Source organism: Nesoenas mayeri, assembly GCF_963082525.1.
Source record: "Nesoenas mayeri genome assembly, chromosome: 2".
In the NCBI taxonomy this organism is placed as follows: Eukaryota; Metazoa; Chordata; class Aves; order Columbiformes; family Columbidae; genus Nesoenas; species Nesoenas mayeri.
Window position 1 is genome coordinate 104,187,039 of NC_137543.1, and position 24,372 is coordinate 104,211,410.

At 40.9% G+C, this 24,372-nt stretch overlaps 2 protein-coding genes across 2 annotated transcripts; both read right to left on the reverse strand.

Moving 5' to 3' along the window:
- Positions 1-392: 392 nt before the first annotated feature.
- IGFBP1 (insulin like growth factor binding protein 1) lies at positions 393-5,821 on the reverse strand (the record flags this gene model as incomplete). Its single annotated transcript, XM_080338747.1, has 4 exons — positions 393-524; positions 1,698-1,826; positions 3,492-3,670; positions 5,446-5,821. 4 exons carry the CDS (start codon positions 5,819-5,821, stop codon positions 393-395), a joined length of 816 nt encoding a protein of 271 aa, XP_080194873.1.
- A 15,985-nt stretch (positions 5,822-21,806) lies between these two features.
- CCDC201 (coiled-coil domain containing 201) lies at positions 21,807-23,377 on the reverse strand (the record flags this gene model as incomplete). Its single annotated transcript, XM_080340145.1, has 2 exons — positions 21,807-21,893; positions 22,829-23,377. 2 exons carry the CDS (start codon positions 23,375-23,377, stop codon positions 21,807-21,809), a joined length of 636 nt encoding a protein of 211 aa, XP_080196271.1.
- Between the last annotated feature and the right edge of the window lie 995 nt (positions 23,378-24,372).

Sequence of the window (24,372 nt, forward strand, 5' to 3'; positions counted from 1 at the left end):
TCATTCCTCCAACATAAGAAGCATACATTTAAGAACAATAATATTAAGTATTTACATATAAAGTTATTAAGTGTTTGAGGATATAAATTAGTAACAACACACAAAAATAGACATACTGTGAAATAAATAATTAAACAGCTTTACATACGAGGGTATCTATGATATTATACAAACAAAATATACAAGAGTGTAGGACTTCATCTTGCACTTGCTCATATTCGTCACTCGAGCATCTGAGTAACCCCAGGACAGTAATAAAGCTGCTTACAGGGTTACTCAGATGCTGAAAATCAGGTGCACAAAACAACTCTACTAAAACAGCTCCTGACTGAAATGTCTCCTGACTACATCAGGCCCTGTAGAAAACTTGGTGTGAATGAATGTGTTTAGTTTTATTCTTGCGAGCTGAGATACTGTTGGCATTCAGGGTCTCCTTCCATATCTGGAGATACAGGAATTCTTCTTCCATTTTTTGGATAGACACACCAGCATCCAGTAGGCTCTCCATCCAGTGAAGTTTCACACTAGAACATTATTAGCAAAAAAAACCCCACAATAAGTAACTGTAAGCAGAAGATTACATGTGAGATACTGCAATTAGAGGTCTTGGACAGAACTAGGGTCAGAAGGTTGCGACCTGCCATGCAGACTTGTTTTGCATGTGGTGGTCCCTGCCCTGACAGAGCCTCTGACCAAGACACTTGGTTAGGGAGCCATGACCCAAGCTCAGCAACCACAGTAGCAGCTTCAGATTTAGAAGTTTGTCCACTCCATGGTAAACAGCAGTATAAAAAAGCAAAATCTTCCAGAGTGAGAAACCAGAAGAAGGCAGAATATATAAGCTGGTAGGGCAAGAGCAATGACTGGCTCGTCTGTCTCTTCATGCAAGAAGGCAAATATGATGGGGTTTTTTCTTGGGGAGGGGCTTCAACAAATTTCTGTTTGTGCCTGATTAGATCCCAGGTCACAATGTTTGTGACTCACACAGTGCTGCCATGCCCAAAAACAAGGAGTCTTGGTGACACAGATTTATGCAAACCTGCTAAATTTGTGTGCGTGACCTGTGGTTACAAGGGTATGGCTTGAAGTTTGGAGCTTTAGTTAAATTTGCAGATTACACTCAATGTAACTTGCAATGGCTTTTTTTTGAGGCTATAATGGAAATGAGCATAGAACATTATCCATAGGCAGCACAAATCAGTATTTTTGTTCTGCTTTCAGAAGGCTAATCTTACTCCACAGAGATTTTTCACTGACAATGTAACTTTTTCACTGCCCAGGAGCTGAAAGCCTCCTTTCTCCATAGCGATTCTTATACATTCAGTGGGCTTTGCAGGCAGTATAGTGGATATTATGAATTAATGTCAACTGTCAATTTGCTAACAAATTAGGTACATGGAGCTTGATTTGGCCTGGGAGCAAAAAGGGTTAAAATATTTTGGAGAAGGCCTTGCCTGCACCTGTTCTGTGAATGGAAAAAGCTCCTGCCTCTGTTGCTGTCAGCCCATAGCATGCAGCTCACTTTTAAGAGAAGAAGGACAAACCATCTGCTCCCACTACTAAGTATCCCTGTTTTCACAACCTGCTCTTCCAGCAGCTGCAAACTTGGGAGTTTGCGAGCAGAGGACTGTGAAAGGGTTGGCTTTGTCAGGCTAGTTGTAGAGCTAGTGTGAATGGACAGAGGAAAAAACATGTACCTGTTTGCTGTGGTAAAACCCATTCTTGTTGCAGTTGGGCAAGTAGAATTTGTAGATCTCCCCTCCGCTTCTCTGCTGAGCCTTTGCCAATTTATACAGGGCCCTGTAGAGCTCCTTCTGACAAGGTCCCTGCAGAAATACAGTCCAAAGATCGTCAATATCAAAATTGCAAAGAAACCAGCTAAACAAGAAATGATCAGTATAAAGCTAGCAAATAGCTGAAAATACTTATTAGTCATATAATCTGCACCAGGCTGCTTTGCATTTAGTTTTTACTTGTTTCAGTAGGAGCACAGCCAGGAAAACTCTGGTGTTGCATTTAGGCCTTTGTTTTTATTCTTTGAGGTATTTTCTGTCCTCAGAAACAGGAGGATTTAAGTCCTCAAATTGCCACACAAGGAAATTTAACCTGTGTTAAGTAAACACATTACTGCTCATAGGGTACAATCTCTCCTATTATGGGGAGGTGCACGTTAGAAGGCTGGTGTACGTGAGACTAGCCACGTTTTCTGGGTTGCCATGGCCCTGTGCTCTGTTGATGTATGGAGAATAGGTGAAAGACGTATATAGACAGTGCAAGAACAAACATCTGAATGTTTGTTATCTTTTATACAGGACAGAGCTGTTGCCAAAGCAGAATAGAGAGCACCCCTGTGGCTCTGAGACCTAAAGCAAAAGTGCCTGGAATTGGGGATGAAGAACTGTTTGTAATACTCACTATTTTTACAATTTGCTTGCTCCCCTTTTCAAAGTCACAATTGCCATTTATTATTAGTACCTAACATGTTTAAATGAGTGAAAGGGGAGAAGTGACTGAACAAATACTTTTACTTTAGAGTGAAAATAATCATACTCCCTGCTTTTGCAAGACTTCTGTGTATCGGCCCCTCACATTAAGTGGTCCTATTCAGGTCACGTGCCTTATCTGTGACTCTGGGTGACAAAAGCAGAAGTCTAAAAATCAGAACTGGAGCTCACAGTACTTATGTATAATAGTTCAGACTAAATCAGTGGTTAAGTCCTGTTCTGGATGTGCAATGAGGCTTTCTAGGTGGGCTGGTGGTTTGTAGGTTTTTGCCTTTTTTTTTTTTTCATTTTGTCTTTGACCATTACAAAACTGGGCTTCCGTGATGCCCCATTCTAATTCAACGCCGTGCTGCGGGTGTGCTGGCTGCCTGGGACTGGTCTAACTGTGGTACGCTGATGCCCTCCAGTGGAACTTATACCTGCTTGCAAAGGCCTCACACCCCCATTATCCACGAGATTTTGCAGTGCCGAAGGTAAAAGCTAACTTTAATTGTTGAGCTTTATATCTTTTTGCATGCACCTGATTAACAGTGTTTCCTTGTGATCATCAAGGAACACGTTTTGGTTTGCATTGGTGTTTCACGAATAATTGTATATAGGGACTCCCTTTTATTTCACTAAGCACTGGACCAGCAACAAAAGCCTTTGATTTTTTTAACTTAAAAACAAAAGCAGTGCAAGATTTTAATCTGAGCTCCTGGAAATTAAGGGCCCATGTTATAATCTGATAACAAACATTAGGAAAGATTCAGCCTCTGCATGGAGTGTGTATTGGATATATATGATGCATACCTGTTTTTATTGCTTATGCTATTTTGCCTGTTCCTGAAGCATCTGATGAAGGCATTCCAAAAGTCTGTTTGCTGGCTACCCAAAATACTGACATGCTAGTGTTGCTGCTAAAATTTCACACACATTTTCATTTTTTATTCTGAATCAATAGCATCTACTGAAATGGTCTCTGAAAGGTTTGCAAATAAAACCTACCTGCTCTTTCCATCTCTTGAGTTCAGATATCCTCTTTGCTTTCATGTTTTCATATGCAGTGATGGCATTCCAGGGGATGAATTTGTCCTGGCCTATGGGAAACATCAATTGATAGCTCAACAGCTGATCCTGTGTCATTTCAGTGCTTTCCAAAGGCACATCCTCAGGTTCAATAGAGTCTGGAAAAAAATGATAGTAAGGGGAACATTTCAGCATTTATTTCTCCAAGTTAAAAAGGTAAAGAATAAGAAGAATCAACAACAGCAACAAAAAAGTAATATCTAGGACAGAACCATTACACTAGCTCTTGCAAGTGTAATAAATTATGTATGCAACACAGCCAATTAAACTTTTGTCATAAATTCATATGAGGACACATCAGCTGTTTGCTAAAAAGTTGATTATTTTACAATTCTTCAAAATTAATCCTAAAAAAAGAAGCTGCAGCCAGTCTGTTAGAAATGAAAAAACTTTCTTGATCACAGTGCGTTGCAGAGACCTTGCTAAATGAGGAAGGACTGGAGTTAAACTTTAGATTTACTTTAGATTTACTTTTGTCAGCATGATATGTGTCAGTTTCTATTCAGGAGAGGAACTGGTCCAGACCTGATCCTGTGGCATCCTGTACTTTTATTATGTGGCTTGTCTCACATATAAGCAGGGGTAGCAATTCACAAGAGCCAGCAGTAGCTCAAGCTGGCCTGCAGGTGATCAAATAGTCAGGCAATGGCACAAACTGGATCTGCCTGATTATGGCCTGCATGCCACTGCCAAACTCAGCACATGTGAACTCTCCCACTGGAAACAACAGAAACCATTTGCAATTGCAGGGACTCATCATGGGATAAAATTTTGTCACGTGTCTAAATAACTTGTTGGATCAAGGTTATAAACACTATCCAATTGACTAAAAATCACCTGCTTTTCCCTTTGACAGTGCTTAAGAAAAACTGGAGGTGGAAAATTGAGGAGGAAAAGAAGAAAGGGAAAGAAAGAAAGGAAGGATAAAAAGGAAGGAAGGAGGGAAAGGAGGGAAGGAGGGAGGGAGGGAGGGAGGGAGGGAGGGAGGGAAGGAAGGAAGGAAGGAAGGAAGGAAGGAAGGAAGGAAGGAAGGAAGGAAGGACGGAAAAGAAATCAAATACTAGACCTTTTAAACTGCTGGATGTTTAAACACTCAATTTAGTCACTGTTGTCTCCCCTCCTCACCTCCTCAAGTACAAGCGAAACTTCACTTACTGCCACCAATGGCCATTGTTGAGTCAACAACGATTATTTTTGTAATGCTACTGAACTACCTTAATCACCACTGCATGAACATAGCAGTAATGATGGTGAAAATATTAACAGTAATAAATTGCAAAATAATGAAATCACACTGAAGAAGTTCCTTATCATCATATAGTCTAAGATGCTTGATATGTCTTTTTGCTCAAAGATAGTTTTGGCCAGCATGGCACTACTTCAGATACATTTTATTCTTGAAATTAAGCCAGGCACAAAGTATGTTTACGTCTTTCAATTCTCTATCATGACTTTTGGAGATGGACACAAACAAAGTCTAGAAAACATTTGTCCTACTCCTCGTTTACTACTAAAGATAAACTGTCTATATCGTCCCAGAAACCTTATTCTGATTATTTTGCATTGTCCAATTACTAGGCTTTAAGGGTTTTCTTGCTGCCTGTGGGGTAACAGCCTGCTGCGAACATCTCTTGGCTCCCCACCCAGATGCCTCTCACCTGGCACAGGTCAAAGCACGTTTTCCTGGAAACCGCGGTTTGGCTTCCCTATTTTCAAACGCCTGACTAACTTTGCTCATTTTTCTAAGCTCCTGACAGCCGGTCCCCCAGCCTCAGGCGCATCCCGCCTGCTGAGCCCCTGTTCCTCCGGGCGCGGGCTCCGCCGCAGCGCCCGGCGCGCAGCTCCCCAGCCCGGCGGCGCGACCGCGCGGTACCTGCCGGCTCCGCCATGCTCATCCCGGCCTCGCTGGCGGGCAGGCACGTCCCTTGCCCCTGCATGAGGGCGGAGAGGGGCCGCGGCTCTCCTGCGGGGACGTGGCAGCGGAGCCCCTGGCGGCAGCGGGCCGTGTAAACCCCGCACGGCTGGCCCGGCCCGAGTGCGCAGGTCTGGCAGCAGCCGCAGCCGGGCTGCCGGGCCGTCTCTGGGCAGCCGGGGGCGACGGGCGGACAGAGGGCGAGCTTCTCCTGGGTGCACGGGGCGCAGTGCATGGGCTGCAGGGCCATCCCGGCGGTGAGGCGGCGGGCCAGGAGCGCCGACAGCAGCAGGGACGGCAGCCAGCAGCGGCCCAGCAGAGACCGCGGGCTGTTCATGTCGCTGATGAGAAGGGACGGCAGAGAGGGCCGCTCAGCAGGCTGAGGAGCGGGAGGCAGTTTACATACATTCAGCTCGCCCAAGCCATTTATACAGTGCTTTGCCTGGCTATTAATCTTTAACCCCGAGTTAACTATTATCTGAACAGGACGGCTAGAGAAGCATCATTTCACTGGCAGTTCAAGTCCCTGAGCACTCTTCCCCTCCCCTTTCACTTTCCCCCTTTATCTTTTTTCTTTCCTCCAGACATGCAGGAATGCTTTTATGCCCTCACCCCCACCTCTCTGTCCTGGCATAGTTAACAGGCAAAAATGTGGCGGGAGTGGAGGGGAAATAGGCAGAGGGGGATGGATGAGTGGGGGGTATCCCCTCCCCTTTTGGGGAGGTTGGTGGTGGTAGTGGGAGGGGAAGGGGGGAAAGGAAAGAGGGAGATCCCGTTGAAACTGAAGCAACTGACTTCATATTTCCACAGCAACAAATGCAACAAACCCTTGTTTAATTTTCGTCATGTGGCTGCAGGTTAGGAGGACACTGACATACCGAAGAGGAGGCCCCAGGGGTAATAAAGGCATCGGGATCCTGTAACCACTGCACATATGCACGTAGGAGTCCTTGCATTAACATCCGGAAGGGGCTGCGCAGCCGAAGCTGCGGGCATCTCTTGCGTCTGGGCTCAGTTTTGCTACTGCTGCTGGGATGAGAGGAATAACACTCCTCAAAACATCCACTTGGGGGAAACCAGTGTTTGTCAAACAGTCCTGAAATAAATGAGATAACTACTTTTCTGTCTGTCCTGTTACTCTCTGCATCTCCTCCTGTATCACCTGGGGGAAAAAAAAAAAATCTCTTTTGCATGCAACGATTGTCACTGCAATAAAAGTGAATGTATTCAAACTTCACTGTGATGAACAGATTATTTTATCCTGGCATCTGTAGCATGTACTGAGCTTGAAATAGCAAATTCCACTGTCAGGTCACCAATTGTAGCATGATTTTTGTTTGATAATTTTTTTTCATTTAGTCCTCCTCTTCTGTAACGATATAATTTGTGTGAAAGTGAAGCAGAACTGCAGAGCATTGTTTAATGTTCTGTTATTCACTCATTTTTTTCTATTATTGATGCCAAAGGTTTCATTTATAACGTAGTGAATTTTTAACCCCCTATATTCATAACTCATTTTTTAAAAGTATTCTCATTGGTTACAGACTTCTACAACTTGAGACATTTTTGCTTAACTACTTAATCTAAACTTTTTTTTTTTTTTTTACACTTCATTTTTTTTTAAGGCTTTCTATCTGGTTACACAAAAGTTGACAGTCCTTAAAACTCACTAACATTTTTAAGCAAAACTAATTTTATAGATTTTAAAATAATTCTGTGGACTTCACACGTCTGACTAGGAGCAAGTTTTGGCTGAAAACCTAGGGTACCACAATCTTTGCAGAATATTGCAATTAGACTTTTCAAACTTAATGCTCTTTCCTTCTTTCATTTGTAGTTTTTTCACATACATCTCTCTTAGAAAATCACAATTCTCTTACCATTCAATGTGAAGTGAAAAATATACAGAAGAATGTCTTCTTTCCTCCCTCAAAGAGAAAAAGAAAACAATGTAAAACAAAGTCCCTTTCATGGAGAAACATGAAAAAAATTACTAATTAAAAGTAGACCCAGTTGCAAAATGACAAACACCCAAAGAGCTCATATACATTTGTGTATATGTATGCATGTATTCATTCACTTACCTATGTATGTCTCTCTCCTGTGTTAGGTAGCTTTCTATGAACAGAACTGAGGATAATTTTACTACTGAACTGCTTAACAGAAGCTACTTGCACCCAAAATGACAACTCCAGAGTGACTGCTACCATCCTGCCTGCATTTTTTCTGTCTTTAAAAAAAAAGGATGTGAACTAGAGGAAATAGTGTTTAATGGTACACATGAAATGGTTTTTAAAATTATTTTTATAACTCATCAGCATAATTTTTAAGTAACTAGATAAAGATGATGCATGCAAGAACAGAGTCCTTGTCTGACATACAGGTCTATACCACGAAACTTCCATTGTTTTCAGAATCTTGTTATTCCAAAGCATCACTATGTGTTCAGGTCTTTGGGACATTTTTCCTTGCTGAGAGGCAGCTGGGAGTATCTGAACTGACCAGGCAGATCCTAACAACTGGCTGCCTTTTAGAAACCAGATTTTTTCAGTTTACCCAGTAAGATAAACAAAAGATAAATTACCACCCCCACGCTACCCGGATTAGGAAACATTTGAAGGTGGTTTTGTTTTGTTTTGTTTTGTTTTGCAGGTAAACTCAAACTGATGGCCAAGCCTTTTTCCCTTGCTGTCTTTTGTACAATCAAACTGAAGAAACCTAATACTGTGATAAAGCAGACTTAGTGAGCAGATGTTCTTCTGCACAAAAGGTAGACCTATAAAACTCAGTCCCTTTGTATTTTATTTATATAAATGTAATGAACATATGTTAGAACATGCTGTGATAACTTAGGACAGTACCAACCAACAAGGAAATGCTTTTTTATAGGCCATGGGACATCAATGAAGTAAAAGTAGTCTGTATGTTTATGTAGGCTCTCTTTGATATAATACTACAACTCATCTACCAATCTCCATCTCTGACCCTGACATTGCTTTAAAGAACACAAACAGATAACAGTCAGGAGGTTAAAAACATCCATGATGTAAAGTTGTGCTTTCTGAAGACTTCTGATGGTAATTTTTAATTGTTCCAACTGTTATCCCCTAATTTGGACCGCTTGTTAAAAGATACCACATGAATCTGAGGCAAGGGTTACTTTTCTTCAAGACCCTTCCAATTAGTTTCTCAATTATTCTTAGTCAATGACCTAATTTTGCATGTTAAATGAAGTCTTGGATTTTTAATTTTTTTCTTTAAAGTCACATAGAGTGACTCATAAAACATAAAGCTTTATATAAGTTTGTCTACAGGTGATCTTTATCCTCTGATCACCCAAAATTCAAGACTTGCTATGATAGAAGTACAAAACACCTAGTCCCTCCTCTGTCATTTATCCCCCAACAATAATGCTTTATTTAAGCTCTATGGATTATTAGTAATTTTTTATCCACATAATTGACAGTGCTTAGGTTACTTATGAATGATTTGATTCAAGCATTTTTTGATTGATAGTTGTAACTTTGTGGCATATATGCTATTTGGTATTGTTTGTGTATTTTGGTTGGGTAAGCATAACTTTTAGAGTTAGATTCTGGATGTAGATAATGTGTTGCAAGTTTGTGTTGCACTGATATTCTCTAACTTTTGCAGACAGAATTTTGCTATTTTTTTCGTCAGCAATTCATTTTGCTGGAATATTTTAGAAATACCTAAAACTAAAACTGCAGAAACTCTAGTGAGAGAAGTGAAAGCCTGTCTCATGGCAAGTCTAGTTAGGGAAGGCTATAGACTCTGCATCAAATCGTAGGTCAACAGGTTCAAAAAAGGGTGATTTTCTTGGTGGCATCTGAAGTATTTGGGCACTGAGTAAAACACCTCATCCACAATGTTGTGCCTGCGTGGACTAGCCAGATAATTATTTTCTAAGAACTGTTGAGTTCTTCTGGCAAGACAGGTTAAAGTCCTCCAGTCACCCTACCAGCTGCTCCATGCAGTGATGGTACAAGTGTGAGTTTGCCTAGCTGGAGAAATAAACCAGAAACACTCTCACTAGAGATAAAGCTGAAAGTATGCTGCAGAGTGTGGGTTCCTGTGTGGAGAGTCAATATAAAAAAGATTCTGCTTCACCCCTTCTGGTGTAGTCAGCATCACTAACCCCAGGTAGGGATATTCCCTTGGACCAACTATGGAAATAAAGCTTTTCAGTGCCCAGCAGAATGAGCTGTAGCTTAGCAGGGGGGTTGAAGAATGTAAATGGTCCCTGTAGCACGGGCTCCAGGCACCTAGACTAGCATCAGCTGTTCAAATCTCTTTGTATTCTTCAGCCACTGTGTCTCTCTGGTCCCAAAGATGGAAGAGAACCACCAACCAAATAATATGCTCTTTACTGCAGTCCCTGAGAGCTGTAGGGACTGACGACATGAGTCTCCAGCCTTCACCACCATTAGGTTTACTTTCTTAAGTGGTTGCTATCTTATGTTGATAACAGAAAAGGTAAATTCCCCAGAGATTAACTCTAAAAGCAATTTAAATATGATAGGGCTTTCAAATACATATTAAGGCATTTCATATGAAGGACAGTTTGAGACAGTAATAGAAGGCTACTGCTTAATGTATGGATCTGTCACATGGGTTAAATGCCAGTATGCACATGAAACTCCCCTTTCCTCCCCAAACTAATATATGGCTTTTCAGAAACAAGCCTTTTCACATGCAGTAGGGAGAAAATTAGGCAGCACTGATGGAGAAAAAGTGAGATCCAGTCCCAAACCAGGGGTATCAGAGTCAGAGCCACTTGCACAACTTAGGGGAAAAGGGTCCATGAGAAAACAGCCAACAATAATTCATTTATATTGGTTTATACCTCATCGAATGCAACAGTGGATATTTTCTTTCACAATAGAGAGGCTGGATTTTTAAAGCAGCTACTGCTAATGCAAAAATGGAGGAGCCCTCGATGTTTCAAATTCCTGCTCTTTCCTTCTGAGGCTTCATGGAGGTTTTTCTCCTCCGTGAGTATATTTGGCTGTTAGTACTAGAATTTAAAATGAGTCATATGACCCAGACCACAGTAACTTAAGAGGTCCATTTGCTCTGGTTATCCATCCTACAAAGTGGGAAGTTAAAACTGGGGGACAAGCATGCCTGAACTGTGCCTGCTATTGGAACACAGGTTGGGCTTCAGCCAGAGCAGAAGACAGCAGCTTGGAATTCTCAGCAACAGAGCAAGAGAGCTGCTACTGACAGCAAAATGATACGCTGTTAAAACAGGAGGGCACATTTTTCTGGATCATTTACAATTTTTTTTCCACATTTAGGTTCTTTACTTCTGCAGTGGTTCTTAATAAAACAGTTTGACTAGTTTCTTTTGTAAAAAAATCTGTCCCTGCCTTTAGTCCCGGCGCATTTCTGATTTCAACAATATTACTGCTGTTAATAATTATTATAATATTGTTGCCAATAATACCAAGAGTACTTTTTTTCAGGTTTCAGAGCCTCTATTTTTTCCCCAGAGGATGGCAGACAGGACTGTGTGACTTCAGTCAATCTACAGAGCTTGGTGCTTGCATGGAGAACTGAAACCAGGCAAGCTGCTGCTGGGATTCAGGGTAGCCTGAGCTATTTGAACATCACCACCATTGAATTAGTGCCTGATAGTAATCAAGTGTGAAAGCTTTTGATGCTCACTACAGACTTAATCTACATGTATTTACTATTTCAAAGTCTTTGCAGGGGATTCACAGTGAGGTATAGTCAAGTTCACACTGTCCAGAGGAACAAAGATGCTCAGAGGTGCTGGCCTCTATTTGGGAGCCCTGAACCTCTTGGTGTGAGGGGGGCAGGGTTTGCTTCCTGTGAGAAGAAGTAGGTAGATGTGGTCTATCTTGACTTGAGTAAGGCGTTTGACACAGTCTCCCACAGCATCCGTACAGCTAAACTGAGGGAGTGCAGTCTGGATGACTAAGTAGTGAGGTGGACTGCAAACTGGCTGAAGGGAAGAAGCCAGAGAGTCGTGGTCAATGGGGCAGAGTCTAGTTGTAGGCCTGTATCTAATGGAGTGCCTCAGGGGTGACTGACTGACTGGGGCCAGTATTATTCAATATATTAATCAATGATTCGGATGAGGGAATAGAGTGTACTATCAGCAAGTTTGCTGATGACGCCAAGCTGGGAGGAGCAGCTGACACACCAGAAGGCTGTGCTGCCATCCAGTGGGACCTGGACAGGTTGGAGAGTTGGGCAGGGAAAAATTCAATGAAATATAACAAGGGAAAGTGTAGAGTCTTGCATCTGGGTAGGAACAACCCCAGCTTGCGTTATAAGTTGGGGAATGACCTATTGGAGACCAGTGTAGGGGAAAGGGGTCTGGGGGTCCTGGTGGACAACAGGATGACCATGAGCCAGCACTGTGCCCTTGTGGCCAAGAAGGCCAATGGCATCCTGGGGTGTATTAGAAGGGATGTGGTTAGTAGGTCGAGAGAGGTTCTCCTCCCACTCTACTCTGCCCTTGTGAGATCACATCTGGAATATTGTGTCCAGTTCTGGGCCCCTCAGTTCAAGAAGGACAGGGAACTGCTGGAGAGAGTGCAGTGCAGGGCAACAAAGATGATTAAGGGAGTCAAGCATCTCCCTTATGAGGAAAGGCTGAGGGAGCTGAGTCTCTTTAGTTTGGAGAAGAGGAGACTGAGGGGTGACCTTGTTAATGTTTACAAATATGTAAAGGGTGAGTGTCAGGAGGATGGAGCCAGGCTCTTCTCGGTGGCAAACAATGATAGGACAAGGGGTAATGGGTTCAAATTGGAACACAGGAGGTTCCACTTAAATTTGAGAACAAACTTCTTCACAGTAAGGGTGACAGAACACTGGAACAGGCTGCCCAGGGGGGGCTGTGGAGTCTCCTACTCTGGAGACATTTAAAACCCACCTGGACACATTCCTGTGTAACCTCATTTAAGTGTTCCTGCTCTGGCAGGGGGATTGGACTAGATGATCTTTTGAGGTTCCTTCCAATTCCTAACATTCTGTGATTCTGTGATTCTGTGTGAGAAGAGCATGAAGACAAAGTAACTGTGAGACACAACAGCTTCATTTAGGCAGGTCACTCTTTGTGACACCTACTCTTAGGCAAATACATCAAGCATTTTAGAGAAAACCAAAGCTCCTAACTCTATTTGTCAGCAGTTTTAAAGGTCCTTGAAGGAGAGCACATTTTGCAAATAGAGATGTGAAAGGGTTAATCCAACCTGTGATTATATCAAAATCACACTGGAGATAAGATTGAATGTCATGTGAATATTTGCCTGACCTACTGTATAAATAATCTCTGCCATCAAACACAGAAATCACACACAGTTACTGGATTTAAAAAAAAAAATCAATATAATTAATGTATAATGAAACAAAGCAAAAAGCCAAGATTAGTTTGTCAAGACACTTCCTAACAGGTGAAAGCACAGTGCCTCTCTTTATTAATATGAATTTGACTGCATTCAGTAAATCACTGTGATTTTACCTTCTGCAGCAAAGCCACATGGAAAAGTATAAAACTTCTAGTGACCCACATCTTGGTGATGATGGGTCAGTTGTAAAAACTAAGACAGACACAGAGAAGAATTATTAGATGTCTCAAAAGCTTTTCCCTCATGAAATCTGATTAACTGACCTGTTGTAGAAAAGCTTGTATGTGTAACTACAGAAGTGAGATTTTAATTTTCTTTTTGTTGTTGCTGTTGCGATTATGATCAGTGACTGGTTGACATGGTCAACCTGACAAAAATAAACAACGCCCTCAACATCACCTTCTTTTTCATGTAATTTTCTACATTTTCACATATAGAACTTTTCCCCCACCTCTAATTTGATAATTTTATCAGTCTCAAAGATATGTATCTAGTGAAAAACATTGTGCAGACCTATTAAGTATATGCATAAAAGTTCACCTTTAAAAATATCAGTTCAAGTCTTATTTTTCTTTAACTCCATTGATCTTGCATTCTGAGAAGCTGCCAAGGCCAACTGATCTTTTAGATATCATTAATCTGCTCTTTGTTTTTGCTTGCCATGTTCATCTCTTCTCCAAACGGAGTCATCAGAGTCTTTTCATTTGGCCAGTCTCATGTAAGAGCTTTGTTCTGTGTTTTGTTTTCTTTAATCAGTTGTTATCATCACCCAGTTCTGGTCAAAAAAGTCCACCTACTACTGAATATACTAGTCAAGGTCAGGATACAATATTGATTTGTATACTTGCCACCTAACCTTTGTAGTACAATTTCCAATCCTACAGTCCAGTGGCTTTTTCTCAGCTAGCTATGGGCATTCAGGATGCCAAACAGCACTTATTTCTCCACTACACCAGTTCCGTCCCTTCTTTCTTTCCTCTAGCACAGTTACAATTATAACACGTATCCACATTAACATATCTGCTATAATTGAAGATATTTGATGGCAATTGTAAGCCTTATGTCCAATTGTAATGGCTTCCCTGTCATGGCGGCAAAGCCTGATGTTGAGCTATGGCTTATGTAGGTTTAGGGGCTTTTTTTTTTTTTTTTTTTTCCCCCAGGGAGGAGCACCAAGTGCTAAATCGCCCATCTAATTTGTATAAATAGTCTTATGCAGCACCAATTTGATTTAATTGCATGCTGTATCATGCAATAACTTGTTTGGTGCTCTCTTGGCTGGGAAGTATACTTTGAAAGGCATCTTGTAAGTGCTTTTCTGAATCCAGGTCCTCTCCCAGTAAATTTGTCAGCAGTGCTGCCCATGCTGCCCACTCCATACTAGAAAGTTGGATTATTTCATTTCTAGAAAGAGAGCTTTTGTTTTCCTGTCCTAGAGGTATGAGATATTTATTTCACCCTTTCATTGCTGGCATTTCCTCTTTAGGAGGAGATGTAAGATGTAAGCTTTAGGAAGGAGGCTTACGATATCTGCTAGTGAAAGAGGGGACAAACCTACAATGACATGAAGAGCTAAAAGCAAGCCAGTTAGAAGAGGACATGCAGTGCTAGGAAAGGCCAAAAGAACAAAATGGAGGACAATAAAATAATCAAAATGGCACCAACAGCAAGAAACAGGACTTCTTTTTTTTTTTTTTTGATCCCTATGAGTAATGAATGGTGTTTTTCCCCCTTCTTTTTTGCAGTTCTTCAATAAAAATGCATGAAGACAGAGGAAACCCCCCACAAAACCCCCAAGAAATAAAATTCCACAAATGCAAGACTGTGTATCACTGATCAATGTGATCAATGATATCAATCATGTTCAATCTTCTTTTTTAATGAGTAGTTAGGCAAAGTAGAACAACTTTAACAGGTAACTCTTAAAAGGTTTGACTTCACATTAAGTCTAGAGAGGTGATTACTGCCTTGTGGCATACGACAGTTTCAAGGTCCTACCTCAGATGAGAAGGGGATTTGAATTGCAGTCTCTCACTTCCACTAGTTTTATCCTGTGGGCTGCTGAAACTAAAGGCAGATAGATATACCTCCTGCCTGACCGGTGTCTGCTATGCATCTCCTGTGCACAAGACCCATTTCAGGGTGGAGGGATGGATCTGGTGTAAAGTATTGTGAGATCACATGCATGGGCAGAGCCAGGAGGCTGGCAACCATGAGCTGCTGTCACGCTCTACATGTAGAGTTTGCATGCCTGCTGCGACTGACTACACTATCAAACAAAATTTCATTGTATAGGAGCATTAGGCACCCACATTGCAGTACAAGGACTGAGCAGCAGATCTGAAGATTTTTTGGGGTGGCCCGTACATTCTAGGTGATGTGCTAGGATCTGTGCCTAGGTCTAGTTTTTAATAACATTTGAAAATGTTACAGAATAGCTTCAACTGGTCCAACTTTTCTAGGGGCTGCTAAGCTCAGTAAAAACTTCAATATGTTTATTCTTTTTCTAATATGTCAGAAGTGTTGAGAAATGAGCTGTTTTAATAGACATTGTGGACTACAATGACAGAGGGAGCTAAGGGAGACTTTTGTACTTGTGTGTCTTATAGAACAAAACCACACTGAAGTATGGGTCATTGACACTGCTGGGCAATTTATTATTAAAGATTTTGTCTGTAGCAGGAATGTAACTATGTTGTGATGTAGAGAAAAAAAACCCACCTGCTTTTATTTGAGAGTTTTCTACTTTTCCAAGTTATCCTACAATTGTTCAGCTATGATCAGCAAATAAGTAACTTGGTTACCAGTTCTCTGTTATTTAAATGTTAAATATGTTTAAAAATATGTTAAAAATGTGTGCTAAACATTTTTCTCTTCAATCTGGCCTCCTATAGAAGCACTGCAGCTGGGCAGAGCACTCCCAGCTCTGTCAACAGGAGTGTTGCCGTTGCTTCAGTGGGAACAAGGCTGAGCTCATAAATCCAGGGTGAAGACATTTCTGTCTCATCCCTCTGTTCTTGGTATTGTTTTTGTTCTTCTCCATCCAACATCATGCTTAGTCACCATCAGCAGGTAGATTGTGTAATATCCATTCAGAGACAAGGGTACTGAAAACAGTTCCCTAGGTCAAGGTCATAGCTTAGCTCCTGAAGGAAAAATACTGCCCTAAAAGAGCAGTGGGAATTGGGAAGGCGCTTCCAAACATGTTCAGTGTTGCATTTGAAAATCAGGACAAAAGCAAGGCTCAGGAACCTGTTGCAATTCTGATTGGCATTCATCCATTCAGAAAAAAAAAGAGTTATTTTATTTTACAAAATGTGATGCCTTGGGGGCTATCTTCTCGTAAGAATCTACTGTCTGTAGTCCCTAATCTTTTCCAGCCTTGGCACCTGCAATCTATACTTAAGGTCACCAATAATTAGAGATACCTGTTTTTTGGAGGTGTTTGACTCTGTGGCTGACACAGAGTTTTTTGTTGTTGTGTGTGTGTTTGTTTGTTTTGTTTTTTACTCTGTGTTGCTATTGCAATATAAATATGCCTAAAGGAACTTTGCACATGAAGAGAGTTGCTAACTAAACAGTAATTTGCCATTGTTGCCACTAGAGGATGAACATTAAAGAACATTGAAACTGCATACTATTACTGCCTCTCTCAAAGCCTGTTCTGTATACTATAAAAGAAAACTAGCTGTAACATTAAACTTAGACATTAAACTCCAGTAGACCCAGGAGTCTACAGAAGAAACCAATGAAAGTGCATACCCTGTGAATAAAATAAATACTATTCTTTTTCGTTATGCATATACTCACATATTGCACATGAGGTGCAATACTAGCAGTGTAGTTTTGTACATGTCATTTGATACATGTAGTTTCATATTCCCTAACATCCTGGCTTTTAAAAGTTAGAGAAAACCTCTCTTTAGCAACATCATTCACTAGGGCATAATGTGTAGCTTAGTGCTATATAGGTCTAGCTGAAATCCCTTAGTATTCTAACCTATAACTAATTATTAGGTTGGTGCAAAAGAAATAACGGTTTTTGCATTGTTGAAATTTGCCATTTGATATTTGAATATATTCGTAAATAAATGTGGTTATGCTATACATCATTTGAATAGACCTTTTTTGCTTTATTTTTTTTTCTGCTGACTTTTTAATTGCTTTTTATTTGATATTTATTTTAGACTATGGCAATTATGTTAGACAAAAAGCAAATTTGAGCAATTGTTTAATTTGAGTTCAAAATGGGTCATAAAGCAACAGAGACAACTCAGAACATCAGCGACATATTTGGCCCAGGAACTGCTAATGAACGTACAGTACAGTGGTAGTTCAAGAAATTTTCCAAAGGAGATGAGAGCCTTGAACATGAGAAGCATAGTGGCTGGCCATCAGAAGTTGAAAATGATCAATTGAGAATAATCATCAAAGCTGATCCTCTTACAACTACATGAGAAGTTGCTGAAGAACTCAACATTGACCATGCTATGATCATTTGGCATTTGAAGCAAATTGAAAAGGTGAAAAAGCTTGATAAGTGGGTGCTGCATAAGGTGGCTGAAAATAAAAAAATATTGTCATTTTGAAGTGTGGTTTTCTCTTATTCTACGAAAAAAAAAAACCAAACCAAAACCAAACACCACATTAATCAATTCTCGATCAAATTGTGACATTGATGAAAAGTGGACTTCATACGACAACCGGTGACCACCACCTCAGTGGTTGGACTGAGAAGAACATCTAAAGCACTTTCCAAAGCCAAACTTGCACAAAAAAAGGTCACAGTCACTGTTTGGTGGTGTGCTGCTTGTCTGATCCACTACAGCTTTCTGAATCCCAGCGAAACCATTACATCTGAGAAGTCTGCTCAGCAAATTGATGAGATGCACTGAAAACCGCAATGCCTGCAGCTGTCATTGGTCAACAGAAAGGGCCCAATTCTTCTTCACAACAATGCCCAACAACAAGTCACACAACCAGTGCTTCAAAAGTTGAACAAATGAAGTTTTGCCTCATCTGCCATATTCACTTGACTTCTCACCAGCCAATTACCACTTCTTCAGGCATCTCAATCACTTTTTTGCAGGCAAAATGCTTCCACAACCAGCAGGATGCAGAAAATGCTTTCCAATAGTTTGTCATACCCTGAAGCATGGATTTTTACACTACTGGAATAAACAAACATTTCTTGTTGGCAAAAATGTATTGACTGTAATGGTTACTACTTTGATTAATAAAGGTGTGTTTGAGCCTAGTTATACTGATTTAAAATTCATTATCCAAACCCAGAAGTACTTTTGCACCAACCTAATATAATACTGTTGATGTCGTATCAGACACATTTCAGAAAACCCCTGAAGCACCAATTAATTCTATTAATACTTTCTCATGAAATGCTATCAGAGCAATATTGTGACTGTTGTAAATTCATGGGGACCTAAATTAGTGGGAGATGGAAGTTATACAGTCTTCTGTATTTCTTTATAAACATTCCAAAGACAAGGAATAGAAGTGGTTTCCAAAATACTGATAGCCCTTAGTTTTGTGCATCTGTCTGCGTGATACAGCTTCATGACCTGCAAAGACCCAGTCAAAGTCAATTCTATGCTACCACTATCATCAATTTTTTTCACTCCACTGAGGAAAGTCTCTGGGATTTCATTGGAACCAACCAATTCCATGAATCTGTCAGGGTGGCAGCCCTGTTTTCTGGAAATCTTTCCCACCATTTGCTGTTCTTAATCTTAGAAAGTTTGGGGATGCACTTGGCATAAACCCAAAGATTTCTTAGATTATAAGCAGCCATATTCCCTGGATTCCTCTTACATTCAATGTAGCCTGAAGCAGGTCCTGAGAAGGACTTTCCCAGCAACTACATCTCTGGCCTGCTAAGGGCTGGAACTTGGCCCAGTTGGCCTTTAATAACCTTTCCATTTGGCCTAGCATCATTAACTTGGTCATACTAAGCAAAGGCACGTAGGGATACAACAGGTGAGTCTGATTTTCGGCAGAAGACTGACATCAGGTATCAGAGGCTACCAGCAAGTCTGTTGGTCATACAAAACTGGGAGGAATGGTTGATACACGAGAAGGCTGTGCTGCTATTCAGCGAGATCTAGATAGGCTGGAGTACTGGGCAGAGAAGAACCTAATTAAATTCAACAAAAGCAAGTGTAGGGTTCCTGTACCTAGGGAGGAATAACCCTATGCATCAGTACAGGTTAGGGGTTGACCTGCTGGAAAGCAGCATTTCAGAGAAGGAACTGGGAGTTCTGGTGAACAACAGGTTGACTATGAGCCAGCAGTGTGCCCTTGTGGCTAAGTAGGCCAATGGCATCCTGGGCTGTGTTAGGAAGAGTGTGACCAGGATGTTGAGGGAGGCTATCCTCCCACTCTACTCTGCCCTGGTGAGGCTGCATCTGGAGTATTGCATCCAGTTCTGGGAGCCCCAGTTTAAGAAGGACAAGGAATTACTGGAGGGAGTCCAGAGGAGGGCTACAAAGATGATTAGGAATCTGGAGCATCTTTCTTATGAGGAAAGACTGAGACAGCTGTGTCTGTTCAGCCTGGAGAGGAGAAGGCTGAGAGAGAATCTTATAAATGTTTATAAATATCTGAAGGGTGGATGTGAAGAGGATGGCACCAGACTCTTTTCAGTGGTGCCCAACAATAGGATGAGAGGCAGTGGGCACCGACGGAAACAATGGAGTTTACATCTGAATATGAAGAAAAAGTTCTTTACTTTGAGGGTTACAGAACACTGGAACAGGCTGCCCAGAGATGTGATGGAGCCTCCTTCTCTGGAGACATTCAAAACCCACCTGGACACATTCCTGTGTCATCTGCTCTAGGTGAAGCTGCTTTAACAGGTGGGTAGGACTAGATGATATCCAGAGGTCCCTTCCAATCCCAACCATTCTGTATCATATGGACAAGGAATTCAGCAGTGAAGACCAGGCGTGGAAGACAGAAGACTTCTATGTTTTATAAGGAAGGAAGCCACTAGAGGCCAGATTGGAGAAGACATTAGATGGAGACATTTGGAGATAAGGAACTGGATGGGCTCAAGAAGGAGCTAAGATTGACTTTGAGAGGTGATTGGTAGAGAGAAAACCAGAAGCGGTATCAAGACTTTCTGAGACCAGGATGAGAAGCCTGAAGAAGGAACAAGAGTAACTGGCTATCTGGGAAGGTACAAATAAACAAGAGACAGAACTGGGTCATTTGGATTAAGCATCAGGTCATGTGGCCAGACTAATATGTACTTGTCCTAGGAGTAAAGGAGGATTTTATGCTAACCTTGCACTTGCCTGATCTTAGTTCAGCCCCTGGCACAAATCATAGATGCTGATGAAATGCCTGCAAGCTCAAGGGGAATAGCTGCACATCTGCAACCATGCCTATTTTATCTCAAAAGCAGCTTGGGATTTACATCAGCCAGGAGCTCCCTGGTTGCCAGAGGAACCTGTGAGGGCCAGACAAGCAGCCTGGGTAACACACACAAACAAATACCAGAACACTACACTAACTAAACATCAAACCATGTGAGTGTGCTTTTGCTGTTGACCTGAGAGGAAACATCACCCCACTGCCTGGCTACCGCAGAAAGCCAGGTCTGAGGACAAGGCTGTTCTACTGAGAAACTCTGAAGTTTCACTTCAGGAATCATTAGCAAAATCATCCTGATTCCTTTTAAATCCTGAGAGAGTTTGTAAAACCACAACTCCATTTGCATTTTTGAGCATAACACAGCTGCTATTGGTTAGCCTGTTTCATAACATTGGCATGGGCCATGCTTCGGCTTCTCTGCCATCTTGGACATGAGATATTACAAGTTCAGTGTATGAGAAGGAAATGGAAAAACTTCCCTTGCCTCTGTCCTTAATTTGCAGTTTTGTTTGAACAGGGATGCTCCCCTTTGGGGTAATTAGGTAGTGCAGAGGACAGGGGCAAAACCAGAATGGCCGGGAAAGCACATATGCTAGAGCCACACAAGTATAATGCTATGTGTGCACATGTGGTAAATCTGTTCTGAGTGCCTGCTGCTGACATACCGAAGATCACTTTGCAAATGCTAAACTCTGCCTAAAGAGTAAGTAACAGACAGTAGTAGGAACTAAGATGAGCACTATGCTTTTTGCATCACTTCTTGACTGGTGCTTCAGAAAGAGCTGCTATGAGCTGAATTGCTATTTTACTAACACAGCTGTCAAGGAGATACCCTTCTTCCCCCTGCATGCAGCAGCTCCAGAGAAAAACAGAAAACCCGTACCCCGTCAAAACACACAGCTGAGCATTAGGGACCTTCAATGCATCAGAAAAGTGCATTTACCATCGGGGGCAGTGGCAAAATAATTTTGAACCAAAACTTCAAAACAAACTGTCGTGAATTAGTAATCTCTAGAGGCTGGCCTCCCTCCTTGGTGCCTCTAACTATTTCCTCATCTCCTCAGCTAGCAGCAAAAACATTCCCTATTGCATCAGTTTTGATTACTCTTTAGATGAGGAGATTCTCCTTTAGCTAACCATGATTGCACTATGTGTGGCCACTAGGACTTTGTCACTTAAGGAATGTCAGCAATCCTAAAAGATTTGAATACTACACAAAAGAGTATAGTTTGGAAGAGCTGTGGCATGATGAAGAATGATTCTTAGATAAAGTTCTCCCTCCCTTCCTTGTTCCAGGCTTTCAACCATTATAAATGAACACTGGCTCTCATGGACAGGCACTTCTTAATTTGTACCCAACTCTTCCTAGATTTAAGAGACAGAAATAATCACAAAATGAACAAACAAAAAAAACATTTTGGAATGAAAGAGTAAGTTTAACAGGCACTTTAGTTAGGTGTGCAATTTATCTGAACCAGCTGTTCCCACAAGCAGGATGTGATAGCACTAATTCCATAAGTGGTTCAATCAAGCTTCTTCAATTGTCAATTCATGTTCAGTTGCTTCCTGAATGTTTTTAAGTTGTCGAAGAAGCCATTCTCTTTGTTTCTTCCTCTGTTATAGAAAAGAAAATGTAGTCAACCAAATCCATTCAGGTGTCACCTGCTTAAAAAGAACCACCACCACAAAAATAACATAAAACCAAAACAATAAAACCGTACAACATACACAAAAGCATTATGAACTCAACTGGATTTTGGCTGAAGTTTTCAATTTGTTTTAAGTTGAGAAGACTTCACTCTTAGAGTAGGCAAGTTTTCCTGAACATTCACACACCTATGAACAATATGGTACAGGGGAAAAAACAAACTAGAATAGAATCTGATGGCTTCAAGCTGATGTGACAGCCTTCAGAGTCTGAATCTACTGCCTCCCTATCCTTTCTAGGGGCTTTCCACAGCCAGTTATCAAAGTTCCAGGGAATTGAGCTCTTGTACTCCACAGAACAGAAAAATAAAGATCTGTATAAGGTCTATTAATTTAAGCTTTCCATAGGAAACCCCACACTAATCAAAGTACAGCACACAACACTCCATTAGCAATGACTGACATTCCTTTTATAAAGTAGTATGATTTGGGTTGAACAAGGAAAGTAGTAGATTTGTTTCTTCAGTTATAGTTAACTTGCCAACATTAGGAAACCTGAGAATTTAAATCACTGATTTCTTCCCATTCTTAAGTTTATCCTAAAGAAAGATATACTAAAAAAGTGTACTTTTGCACTAGTGTACACAAGTAGTCATGCAAGTTCACAAGCTGAAGTAAATACTGGTTTGGAAAATTGCATCCCATCTACTCTATGATAAGGAATGATAACACAGAGTCTAGCAGGTTATGACTCAATTAATAAATACATGTTCTTGCTGCTGAAGTTGTGGAGATGTTCCATAACTAAAATTATCCCATATTACTAGAAAGACCTGTATATATTCAATATTTGTGGGAAATAGTATAGTTTAGCTATTTCATAACTAAGAGAAAACAATTACCACAAGAGCTTTATCAATTCTCTTCTTTCTGGTTTTTACTATTGGCAGATCTTTTATCCCTGGTATTCCAGTAACAAGCCATGAAGGTCCACTCTTGGAAGTTACTGTAGCCTCCTCAGATGATTTGGTGGGAGCTTGAGTCTCTACATTTGCAACATCATCATCTCTTGGTTCTTCATTTGATTCATCAGAGGCCAACACCGTTGAAAGCCTTCTTCTAGAAAATACAACCTGAGAGCTTTGGTTTATCTCTTTGTTCAATTCTTGTGAGTCAAACACTGCTGAAAGCTCTTTTGGGGACATATGAGGGATATATGCTTCAACACGTACTGATGATACTTGAGCTAATGTTCTACTTAGATTTGAGTTGGGCACTGGAGATCCATAAATTCTCTTAGTGGCATCTTGGTCCTTAATTGACTGATTTGTCGGATGTGTAAGAGAAGGCATTGTTCTTGAAAGCATTGAGTCCACTGGAGTGCTGTGTTTCACCATTCTCTTTTTCAGAAATCTTTTAACATTCAGAAAAGAATCTTCTTCCTCCAACATCCTGAAGTCAGGTTTATTGCTTTCAGAAAGTAAGAGAAAATTGTGTCATTGCTTACATAATGAGAGTTGTTATGTAAGGTGTTCAGGTGCTGCAAAAGCAAATCCAAGATATTCTACTTTCATATTTGAATTCTGTCCAAAAATGGAATTTATCCTTTGTATAGATCAGTGTTCTTCAAAGGTTTGGAAGAGCCATATCGAAAACAGAACATTAGAAGACAGCTTGACACACACACAACACTTACTCTTGCCCCAGATACTCCACAAATGCTAGAATTTTTTTAAGGTAGCTCATTAACTGCAACATCATTAAGACTGTGCTTTCTCCTTCAGAGTATACAAATAATATGCCTCTGGGGTTTCAACTGCTAGCACTTGGTAGGTAGATGAAAACTGTTACATGCCAGAAGAATTACCATAATGTAGCAAAAATTCAAGTGCACTAGAGAGATACGTGGAAAAGTTCTGGACTCAAACAAGCATCTCTTACTCCAATTACCATTTACTTCTCTTATTTTCTTAGAAGGGGGCTCACAAATCTATCATTCCCTCCTAGTTACAAAACACCTGTGTTTTGTGCAAGTCTGTTTTCAACTGAATTTACAACAACGGCAAGGTTGTTTTTGTTAGCAGCATTTCCCCTACCCATTTGTTAACTCCCAAAAAAAAGGGACTTGACTTCTTACACATAGAGAAGCCTAAAATAAATAAATCCACATTGAGATATATTTAAGATAAATATCTTAATTAGATGAGCAGTTAAGTATTTCTAGTAACTGTTGAACTCTTTGCTTTCATGAGGCAGTTCAGATATTTCACGCAGACTGATTTAATGAAGCTTATCAAGGGGGCAATATGTTTTAAGTGCCCATATTCTAAGCCCTGTAGATAAAAGGCCTTGTCAGGGGCTGGGACGACACTACAACGAAGTGAGGCACAGGAGTACAGGGAGATATATTTGCTGGAGTTAAAGGCATCAGTTCTCCATTCCTTGC